Consider the following 12,454-nt stretch of genomic DNA (forward strand, 5'->3'; position numbering starts at 1 on the left):
GGTTGCAGGTATTTGTTTACAGACACTTTACTTATGGCAATGCTGCGTGAATTAGAATACTTTTAACCATTAAACCAGCACATCTGAGTTGCATGGTACATGCTAATAAAGAGATTTAATAACAAATCATGCCTAGAGAAACAGCTCTCCATAAACTGTTTAAGTCTGAACCAGCAACAGAAACCAATCTCTACGAAAGTACATTAAAAAGAATTATGAATATAGAAAACTTATTAGTCACACTATCTGAAGAGAATCTGAAGGAAGTTAAAATACTGAACTCAATCCTGCTAGCACTGGGAAATGCAACATGTGCCACCTTTTTATCAGACAGAGTTACTCAACAGAAGGGTATTTCCAGCTTCCATCCACATCCTGATTCCTCCATAGCAAGTCCCTGGCTCCTGTGACTTCATTCCTCCCTTTGTGTCTTAGTGAGGCAGTGGTTCAGTGGTGACAGATGTTCCCACCATTTTTATTGAAAACTAAAAGCATTTGTGTGAATTGGGAAATAAAGAGAAAGATATATATACATAGGATGGGCCTTAGGCAGAAGGGTGCTCTGCACTTCCAGATCAGTTTGCAGTATTAGTCAGGCTCTAATAATAGAGACAGCTTAAACATGGAGAAAATTTTAAAAGGTGAGAAGGAGTTTAAGAACATTAATGATTTCCAAACCTTTTAGGAGGGCTTCTGAAACTTAAACTCTTAAGTATTTTCAGAATCTTTCATCCCAAATTATCCCATCTTAGACAATATTAACATCAGTTTTTCACTTGACAGATAAGTGACATAGTCTGTTACTATTCCAGTATGTCTCTCTCCAGCTACTGTGTTTTAAGGAAAAGCCTTGAATTTGAGGTTTAAATAGTTTTGAGTTTTTAACCTTTTTTTTTTTTCCTTTAATCAAATCTTTAGCTCCTCCTTTCACTATGCTATTTTTATTTATTACTCTATTGACCAACTAAAAACAATAGCTCTGTCACAAGTTTCCCCTCTGGTTACAAACATGCTATTGCTAATGAACTTCCAAAGCCATATTTCAGCCAGACGTGGATTCATAGGTCATAGTACTTCTTTGCTCTCTTGTATTGGCACATGGGTAAACAGCCAGCTCTCTAGGAACAAGTGAAGCTGGTTACAAAGAAGCACTTTAAAAAAGTCATGGAAGGGGATAGATACACTCTCAAACTGATTACTCACACCATCTAAAGATCTCTTAGATACCAAATGCCATTATAAGGAAATCTGTTTAGTTAAAAATTTCAGCAAAGAAATTTACTCAGAGAAGCTCAGACTCAAAATACAGAGAGGGTTTTTCTTTTTCTTTTAAAATAGAACTTAGAAAAAAAAAAGTAAACAACAACTGCAAAGGCTGAGAGGATGGAAGTACACCAGGACGAACAGGGAGAGAATTGATCAACTGTCTGTGTTCGGCCACGTGGAGATTAACAAGAAGTGGCCCTCGGTAGGACATAACTCCAGTGCACGTCTTTTAACCTCTCTCTGCCTCCTGAGAGTAGCATTTCTCACAAGCCTGGGAACCAGCAGCATCCCCTTGAAGCCAAGTGAGGCAGTGGAGAGACATTCCGTTATCATGACTGCTTTGCACTACGCTGCCTCCCTCCCTGGGCCAACCTATTTCCCCATAGTTCAAACAAATGTCTCCAGGAGTGAAAAAGCAATTGTGAACTGTGAGTCAGAAGTTGGCTGCCAATACAGCAGGTAACCAATTTTCTCCCTGCAGTGTGTCTGATAGATTAAGGAGACATTAGATGTTCCAGAGCTCCTCACCAGAAGACTACTACTGAGAACTACAGCCTTCAACTGTGCTTTCCAGTTGTGAAAATGAAATGCATTTGAAGAGAGCTTAGAGAAGGTAATCTCTCTGTTTACCATTCCTTTGCTTTTTTTTCAGACAGGCAGAGCATAACTTTGAGAAAAATACTGGTCCTTTCAGAGTATATGCAGAAACTGACGTGCTGCTCCCAACGAGTTAGCTCTGGTGTGGCTGCCAGCTGATATCCATCAGCTGATCAGCAGTAGCACCTTGCTGTCTCCCATACAGAACTCCTGGTCCAAGTCTCATGCCAAAATCCCAGCTCTGAAGAAGTGTCAGCCTTTCCTCTCCCTGTCCTGGAGATGTGAGGTGGTAGAGACTGGGAGGCATGGCAGAGTTGCAAACACTGAACTGCTGTCTCCCAGCAAAGCCTTTGAGATGAAGCTACTACTGGTTTGCTTTTCATGCCAACTTGGCTTCCTGCTCCTACTCTTATTCCCATCCCCTATGCACTGCTAGCATAGTGCTCACCTTGGACGCTAGAAAATGGCAATGTTGTTCATTTGAAGGAAATGAGACATTTCTTTACACTCATCCTTTCTCACTGACAATTTGTGTCTGCATGTGTTAAACACTGATCATCTTTTCTAGCTAATTCTGCCAGTAAATGTAGGCTAAGAACAGCCCACACCCTAAGAGGCATAATTCAGGAGTCAAAGAAAGATAAAGGTTTGTCTTCCTTTCCTGACTTTATAAATCTCTTAGGAGGATTATGACTGTTCAAATGCATTTCAAGTAGATATGTTGATGGCAGAACTGCTATACTGAAGTTGCTTTTTAGTCAGAGAGATTAACATTCAGACTCCATAGCTGCTAAGAAATAAAATGCAGTCAGTGTTACATGAGAATCACTTTTTGTTTCTGAAATGTTTACCAGCTAAAGAATGGTATTCTACTTGCATACTATCTTTTTTTTTTTCTTCTCATACTGGAGACTAAACTAAGAAAACAAGATTGTTAGATTTATGTCTATTTATTAGAGTTGAATAACCCTATCAAAAGACTACACTACAGAGACGTTCAGATATGAAGGGTGACTCTTAAAACCATTAAAGAATTTTAAATACTGGAAGCATTCTGAAGTCAGTGGAAATTTCAGGAACAAAAAAAAAATGATGTCCTGGCATGAAATATCAGCTTCTCAGAGTCACCACATAAAGATGATCTGTCAGTGTTCTCACTCACAGCTCTAAGTGAGGGATGGAGGTGGTTCTGGTTGCTGTGAGATTTTGACCATGATACCGAGCTGGATGCTTCCTAGTCAGAACAGCTGTCAGAACAGCTTAGCAGTTCCTGCACAGAGAGATGGACACTTTTGTTAGTGGGAGGTCTGGGACATTCAGCTTGACAGGAATCTAAAATAATTTGAGACCTCAGGGAAAAAATCAGCAACAGATCTCCCACCTCAATAGTACAAAGAAATGTTTTAAAATGGTTCCTCCTTGTGAAGACAGACAGAGAATCAGAGAAGAAATGGGAGAAAAATTTCTCTCAGTCTCCAGCCATTCAAAACAAGGTGTTCTTTTTCTATTTTGATTTACTGACAGTATTAGAGAAGAATAATGCTAGAGTAATACAGATAGCAAGTGAATCAAGGAAGTGCAACAGTGAAGGATACAGCTCCTCTCTGCTAACTGTGAACCATTCACATACCCTGGGAAGACATTAGCATGTTTCTGTAGGTGTTGATTACAGGGTTATGACAGTGTCACACTTGGATGGTCTGAGAAGTGTGGAGGACAGATATCTGCCTTTGCCTCCACAAGCTCAGGGCTAGCAGGATCTGGGGGGAACTGGACATGTGAAGGAGGGACAGTCACTGCACGGCGGCACTGATCTCAGCAGGCTGCCTTAGGTACAGCTAAGCATCCTATGCACAGAGCAGCACAAACCAAACTGACCTTATTCCATTTATATGACATTCAAAAAGCAAGTGAGATGAACAAATATAACTAGGTGAAGAGGCTTTTATATTTTCCAGCAGGGGATCAATCTCACTTTCTCTCCCTCCTGACAGCAGGGGGGAGTGGTGTAGAAACTGATACTGATCTCAGAGGACAGGAAGAAAAAAAATACTTAAACCCACAATTTTCATTTTCAATCCCCTACCCCAATCCCCTCATGCAGATTTCTCCTACAACTCCCTTCACTTAGCATGCTGACACTGTGTAACCAAAAATTGAGTGACTGAGTTTGATTCAGAAGTTCAGGTTCTACCCTACCCTACCTCTAGTAAATACAACCTTTACATCAGAAAAACAGTCTATATAACCAGAATCCTCTGCAACACTTTATGCTTTTAAAGTTCTCAGAAATGGTAATAGGGCTGCATGGGTATGTTCTTCTATCTACATATGATCATGCCTCTTGGAATATCACTTACTGAAAATGAACATGATTTATAAAAGCTGATGCCAGAAAGTCCTGAACTTATGTTTATCTTTTGCTACCAATGCAGCAGAAGTAAAAATAAGTTTCTCTGCCTGATGCAGGAATTGAAGTAAAATTTGCTGCATGACATTGTTTGTTAGAATTCAATGTACTTGTCAGTCATTACTTTTTCAGCATTCTATCAGAAAGAAAGGAAGAGAAAGCTGTCAATTTAAATTAAACTAGGGTAAGGTAACTTTGAATTCATTACAGCTTCTAGATACTAAATATGGTGTTGCATAGCACATTTCTGTACTCATTAATATTTACATGTATCATGACCATTACAATACATTATCCAGTATAATGCAACACCATAAGACCTACAGAAAAGTCTGAAGCCAGAATCAGAGCTGAGATTGTACTTGTGTTCTTCATTGACTTGGCACAAAATTAACAATCTGATACTCTCAGAGAAAAAAAAAAGCAAAATCTTTTTCTAACTTTCACTACACTGATTTTATTGTTTTGTAGTTGGTTGGCTGGGTCTGCCATTCCTGAAAGTAAAACAATTGTTTTCTATAAGCACCCTTTATGCTTCATATTTATTTCTGTTGTGTTTTACTGCCTTTTTTATCAGTAGTGTCAAGAGCCCAGTGAAGAAGTTTATTTTCTAATGACATTGAGAGCCTTAAGACTACTTCAGTTTCATATAGCTAAGCAATTTCAGTCCTAGCAAATAAAATTCATTACAGGGAGGTAACTACAGACTGGTTAGGGTACACAACAAAAACAACCTCAATACCAGTGTATTTATTAATAAAACAGAAGCTAATCAACCTTTAAAGGATCCAACAAAAGATAAGGTTATTTTTAACCAAGCTGTGATAGACATCATTCCAATAAAAGGAAAGTGCTTATATTTCTTATGGCTTGATGCTACCCTCACATGCAGAGTGCTGATTGGTACCTGTTCCCCATTCACCAGGAGTCTTCTGTTGAGTAGCTGGGCAAAGATCGTTCCTGCCCAGAAATGAAACAATCTAGTTCAAACATACTACGTGCCAATAATAAATTACTAGAGGGGACAGAGGGCCTATCACTAGTGCTCAAAACAGCGATATGCCTCCAGTACCACTGCATGACAAAGACGGCACAGCAGCAGCAAAAGTAGTAAGCTGACCTTACAGTACTTCTAGAATAGAATGCTTTTGTTTCTCAGAGGCCATTCTTAACAGGATACAATGTTCTCAAGATTTTCAGTTCTTCATAGGACAGTATAAAACTGAGATCAACTTAAATATGAGGGAAATTGCCCATGTCATGGAACTATTTTCGCTATTATATCGGAGCTTCAGCAAGTATAAAGGTCTTAAACTTATGGCTTTGCTCTCTTCTGAACTACTAACTTGGAGGAGAATTGGGGAACAGCAGTGACATCATTTTTTGAAAACCACTCCACTGCAAAGAGACTTGATGCAATCAGCTTCAAGAATCACTAGGAGTATGTGTTGTAGCTGGATGTACTCCCCATCCAAGAATCACCTACAGGAAGATCTAAGGCTTTCAACAGGCACTATCACAGCCCTGAGGCAGTACCAGCAGCCTCAGGCTGCTCCCAATGCACATATGCAACTTGCCAATTGAAAGCTGTTTTCACTCCTAATCCTCACGGAAGTCTTCTGTATATGGGTTCAGGAAGAAAAGAGATCATTTCTAAGAAAATATGGAGAGATTTAAAGTGAATAATGTACTCAAATATAATTATAATTGGAGTATTTAGTAGTCATTCTTTCTTTCCTATTGTATAGGAAGCTTTTAAGAACCACTTGCACACCAAATATTACTATAAGCCAGGATTTAACTCTGATCTGTTAAAGCAACAAAAGATTTTGGTGTGGAAGTAGACTACTTCACACAATGAAATGAAAAGGGATTAGTTTCTCATAAATGTTCCAACTAGAAAATAATCCATGTGAGTGAATTGCAATTTAGCATGTTTTCCATTGATTTAGAACAGAATTTTTAAAGTAAATTGCTGTTTTTCAAACCACTCAAAAAAACTTTATCTTTAAAACTAATACACGATGGAGTTTTAATATCTTCTTATGCTCTCTATGATTACATTTGCTTTTCTTATTTCTACAGAATAATAATCCTTTCTTTCAAAACACAGCATTTTTAAAAGTTTCCCTGAAAATGCATTTCCATTTGAAGGGAAAAAAAAACAACTTAAAAAGAGAAAATCCTTTAAAACAGCCTAAATTGCCAACCAGATAATGTCTGAATAAAAGAAACCTCTAATGGTTACATTTGTTATTACAAAGGTTCTTTTGCTGGGCTTGAGAAAGTAAAACACTAGTACAAGCACTGGCATGAAGTCAAAGCTCTCTGAAGACTTCTCAGCTCAGGAATAAGCTGTAATCACTGTGATGAAATTGCAGTGAGTATTCAGTTCCTTCTTTATTGATACCATTAGGGGATGTTATTTATTTTGGGGGTTAGCTCAAATAACTTCCTTTAAAAAGATTTCCCTTTAATTACTGTTACTACTCCTTTAACCATTATTCTGCTTATAAGAATTGTTCCTGCCACCAAAATAAACTGTTACTTAATTGGGTAGTGAACAGATCACAGCATTGTATCTCTTTTAGCAGCTGGACAGCAAAGAAGTGATACGATTGCAACTGTGCCTCATGCTTTATCAGTCTCACACAGCAATGAGTGGAAGGGATGAACAAGAGGATTAGGAAAAACTGTTAAGAAAATCGCCGTCCCATACCTCATTCTGCAGACTGAGAGTTTGGAGATGTATCTGAGCCATTTGACTGAGAAATCGTTACACCATTACTCCATTGCTCCACACAGATCAGTTGTGCAAGTCCTATCTGTAGCTATCTTCCCTGAAGAATATGTGATCTGTGCTTTCTAAAGAAAGTTACATTGAATCTTCCTGGGTTTATTCTTATAAACACTATTGTTATTTCAAATGAGTTAGGAATGGCCTGCTCTGGCAGGGGGACTGGACTAGATGATCTTTCCAGGTCACTTCCAACCCTTTAGATTCTGTGATTCTGGGAATCCTCAATGAAACAAAGATATGAAAGGAGCAATAGAAAAATAAATGTCAACGGGGAGAAAATACAGGAAAGGCCAAGGTATGGACAATTACTTGAATAATGTGGACGTTTGATGTTCTGGCTTCTATCACTGGTTCCAAATTCCTTCTCAGGAAAAAAAAAAGCCTAAACAAAAAGTAAAATGTTGGAAATATATTTCCAGTCTCCAAATAATCACCCATTTCACTCAGAAAATCTATTTCTGACCTTCTTGGCCTTTGTTAGAACTGCTACTGCTTCCCTTTTACTTCACTTGGCTTCCTCCTCTCTAGACAAAACTGTTAGGGGCTACAGACTGTTGAATTATGGAGGAACTAGTCACTTGCCCTTTCTACTCCCAAACTACCATGTTGCCTAACCTGTCTGAATGCGTTAGCTGTTGTTTCAGAACTATAATATTAAAGCTACAGGCACCTGGCAGTTAATTGTAGCGAAATTTTCTCATTTATGTTAAGAAAATACAGAAATACCATAGCGGAAATTTTTCAAAGGCAATAACTTCCCACTAAGAAATTGTATATATTGACTGTCTGACACTATAAGCATTTTGAATCTTAGACTATTAGCACAACAGAATTGCAAAACCCTGATGTCTTCAGTGTTCTGCAAAACTTGTTTCATTTTACCAAGATTATTACACATTTCCAGTAGATTCCAAGTCAGTCAGGAGACTAAAAACACCCAATTAGCTTAAGAAAATCTATTTTCCAAATACATACTCATATAATTTCCACAAAGGCTATACCATTGTGTCATTAAAAAGAATAGCATCAAATATGTTTTCACGAAGAATCTTATTTGAAGCATTTCAGATCCACTATCACCTTCAAGACAAACATTCATGTATTCTTCCACAAAACTCTTACGCTACATGTCACTTTAGAAAGTAACTCATGCCACAAATGAAGCCAGTAAAAATGTCATTGGATCCTACTATGACTGAAAACACGTAACTGAAAACGTTACTCCAAACCACTAATGAATTGAAAGCCCAATTCCAGAGTCTTCAAGGTTAAATCCAAATGCTCTTAAATTCAGCAGAAGTCCAATTAACATCCATAGATATAGACATTTGCCACTGGTGGTTTTCCAAGGTAATTCTAGATGAAGGTAATTCCAGATTGATTTTAGTTTCTTAGTTCAGACTATGACCTATTTCCAAGCCAGTTTTGTTACTGTAAGAAGTATGCTGGCCAGAGCAGTAACACAGAAAGGGTTTTTAGTTGTTTTTTTTCTTTTCAATGAGAACATTTTCTGTAAGAACAAATTTAATTAAAAAGACTCTCATAGTCTTTCCTTCCTAGTATGTTATGTATTTGTTTCGTTTTCATATGATGTATTTGATGCTGCAAGTGCTTGCTTCTCAGTATTTCTTCTTGCCCTAGACCTCGCAATTGAGGATGACATGACATATCCCTAGCAACATCAGTTACTACACTTATTGTATTCTGATAGATACTCCATAAAAAATGAAATATTATACAAAATAATGGCTATTTTAGAAAAATTGTACTGATTATCTGTGAGGAAAAGTGTACCTAACCCAGCTCCTGTCTTGCACAAGCTCCTGGGACAACTACAGTGTGGCAAATGTGCCAAGGGCCAGCACAATACCAGCATCATAGGGGAAAAACAGCATAATGGTTCTGAAAAGACTTAAGAATTAGTGATAGGATACTGATTGGCAGCAGCCCAGTGAAGTGCACTATTTGATACGATGCACTAAGATATACTGGTCCTCTTCAGTGGGAGGTTTGGAAAGGTTACAGGACCTAGAGCACACAGACCTTTGCTCAGACTGATGGCTAGAAGGCAATTTTAGTGCAACCCAACAAAAGGTTGAAGATTATGTTATTATATCTGATCCACAGAGACTGATCATGACACTGTTCTGACCTATGTTTCCCCTTATGTACTACAATAAAAGACACAGTTTCAGGCATCCCAGGTCCTATTAACCCTTTAGATGGCAAAATTCAATGCTGTATTATGTGGACTTACTGTACCTCACTAGACTGTTGGCAGTGTCGGGATCTTGTGCCATTACTGTGCCAACAGCAGTCCCGATCTTTGCATTTTCATAGACTTCCATGACATAGGAAGGCATAGTGAAGAGAGGAGGTTCATCCACGTCGCCAACAATGATCTTCAACATCGTCACGTCTTTGAATGGTCCCAAGTGTGAAAAGCGGAAATCAAGGTGAGTATTTGCTCCTTCTATATTAAGTGTATATGATTTCTTTTTTTCATAGTTGAGTGGCTGTCGGCAGAAAAAAAAGAGATTATCAGTGCCATTCTGTGCTTCAGCTTAGCATGCTAACAAGCTAACTACATCTTTTCTGGTTGATTTAAACCACATTTCTTAATGTAACAGGAAAGCGACATTCTGTGATGTTCTGGCAGCTACTGACAGACCTTTTAAGTGGAAAGTTGTACATGTAGCAGGATGAATTCAGGCCTTCTCTGTAACAGAATTGATAACAAGGTACCTGTTCTGGAAAAACTCAGGGTTTAGAATCAACCTCAGATTCTTTTCCCATGATAATGTAAAGTCTCTAGATTTTATCACCTTTTGATTATTATTGGTCAATGCCAAATAGAGAAAAAGGTAGAGACAGGTGTGTCATATTTTCAATTAACAAGTTTAATTTCAATTAACAAGTCTATATTCTAGACTCTTTTCTTTTCATGTCTTCACCAGCAACAGTGAGAGACACAACTCTTCAGCCTGTCTCACCAGGCACTGCTGTGCTGCACATGGATTATCATAAAGGGAAGAAAGTCTGCAGTTGGGGACATGCCTTCTATGGGGCCTCATGTTTCAATAAAACCCAAGAGAAGGCACACCTCCAGATGTACCATCCACCAGAAGCACCGCTGCCACTTTAGCATTGCCCTATTATTTAAATAGATTCCTATTAGGGATCATACCTCACTGTTAGGAAGGAAGGAGCTGGGGGTCTGACTCATACACCACAGACGATGGATACTTTCTTAGGAGTGTCTTTTCTAGGTTGCTGTTCACACATGTGAAAAGATCGTCTCCCTGGTTCAGTTGGTTTTCAGACTATTGTCAAACATCTTTACTGACTCAATATATTTATTTTAACCCTACAATAACATACTATTACACTGTCTTATGCAAGACACAACATGACACACTCAACTCTCAACGTTTCCAGTGTCAGCTGTGTAGTAGAGGAGACTAAAAGCTAAAAGGACGTTTAACTTAAAGTATGCAAGTAATGAAGTTCCATTAACAGATATAGAATTAAGCAATGTTTTTACTGGAAGCCACTAAAGTAAATGACTACTTTTCCATCAAGAATTTAATGTGAGAAATTATTTTTCCCATATATTTTCTGTTACATCTAAATACTGAAAACACTTTAAAAAAAATACCAGTTCAGTTCCAGGCAACCACAGGACACATTTAAGGTTTCAGGTTGCTTTTTTTAAATATACTTCTGTGTTGAGCAGACAATTTATAAAGGACAAGTAGGTTAATATTTATTATCATACCTACCACTAAGTTTCCAACAGTCTCAGAACATAGGCATAACACTAAAAGAAGCTGAACATGCAGGGATTCTTTTTTTCAGAATCAAAATTATGATGGCATTATGGCATGGCAGAATTCCACTACAACTGGTATTGTTCCACATTGACCTGATAGCCTGCATGAACAGAACTCAGTACAAGTATTCAAGCCTTTCACAGAGGCTAAATTAGTTTTTCCTAACATCTCAAAGAGTGGCAAAGCAGTACTTAAAGCAAGAAATATGAGGAACTCAATGTGTGATTTCTCAGTGTATATTTTGTAGATAAAATCTACAGTAAATTTGACTGATGATGTGTAAGAAAAACAGTTGGCCAGGATTTATAGATGCTATATATTTCTTTGATTTCTCCTCTGTGAATTGTAGAACAATTAAATCTATACTCATAGTATGAGATTTTTCTGTATTTTGCTTTCTCTGTCTTTCCTTACTGAATGTTAAAAAGGCATGGAAATTTACCATACCCTGATAAATCTATTACTATAAAGAGCTAAGTATACTACTCAAAACAATTAAAAAGGAAATACAAGTTTAGTAAATTCTAACTCTCTTATTTATTTATTTATGATATGCTTTTGTTATAAGCAGGGAAATATTGAACAGTAATTTGTATTGCTCTGCAACCTATTTATTCTAAGATTAAAGAAGTTGACAATAGGATTGCAACTGGTAACTATGATGCCTTTTTTGAAAATTAACTGAAGTTTATACTGGCCACGACTGGATTAGGTTGCACAGGAAGATTAATTTCTCTCAGAAAACTTATGAGGAATACATAAAGTCTTCTTTTCTTTCTTTTGGGTAGTCCAGGTGGATTTTGCCAACTTCCACTGAAGGAGATTCCACACCCTCCCTAGACAGCCTGTGCCAAGGCTCCCTCAGCTGAAGAGTAAAGAAGTTTCTCCTCATGTTCAAGTGGAACTTCCTGTGTTCCACCTTGTGTCTGTTACCCCTTGTCCTGTCACTAGGCACTATGGAAAAGACTCCTCTCATCCTCTCAGCATCCATCTTTTAGGCATTTATCAGCATTGATAGAGTCCCTCGTCAGTCTTCCCCAGGCTAAACAGCCCCAGGTCTCACAGCCTTTCCTCATCATAGATGTTCCAGTCACCTCATCATCTTGACAGCCCTCCACTGGATGCCCTCCAGAAGTTCCCTGTCTCTCTTCAACTGGGGAGCCCTCCACTGGACACAATAATAATGCCAAATAATTTATATTTACAGAGATAATATTTCTACTATCCCATCAGATTCACAATAAGACTCAAATATTTAAGTTCAAATAACCAAATAATGGTGGTGTTCTGTCTGATTCCTTGATTTCTCCAAGAGAAACAAATACTCAAATAAATGACTTGTAAAGATGTTCACTTGAAGACCTGCTTAAATTCTTCCTCATTTAACTCACAGAGGCCTTGAATATCAGTCACTTATCCCATTATTTGTAGTTATGAGAGGCAGCACTTTCCTGTCTCTTTAGAAATGTAGATCATATCTAGGTATACCTAAAACTGGTCCAGCACTGAAGAGCATTAACTTTCCTGGAAAGAAAACTAAACATTTAC

The 12,454-nt window shown here is 37.9% G+C and overlaps 1 protein-coding gene across 3 annotated transcripts in view; it reads right to left on the bottom strand.

Annotated features, from left to right (window-relative positions):
* CDH18 (cadherin 18) overlaps positions 1-12,454 on the bottom strand; it is a 151,103-nt gene that overhangs the window by 30,975 nt on the left and 107,674 nt on the right. For all 3 annotated transcript variants that reach the window (XM_061994609.1, XM_061994608.1, XM_061994611.1), the window contains exon 6: positions 9,336-9,589. In XM_061994609.1, the coding sequence (XP_061850593.1) occupies positions 9,336-9,589 (254 nt within the window). The remainder of the gene's footprint in view (positions 1-9,335; positions 9,590-12,454) is intronic.

Source organism: Colius striatus, chromosome 4 (assembly GCF_028858725.1).
Source record: "Colius striatus isolate bColStr4 chromosome 4, bColStr4.1.hap1, whole genome shotgun sequence".
NCBI classification, from domain to species: Eukaryota; Metazoa; Chordata; class Aves; order Coliiformes; family Coliidae; genus Colius; species Colius striatus.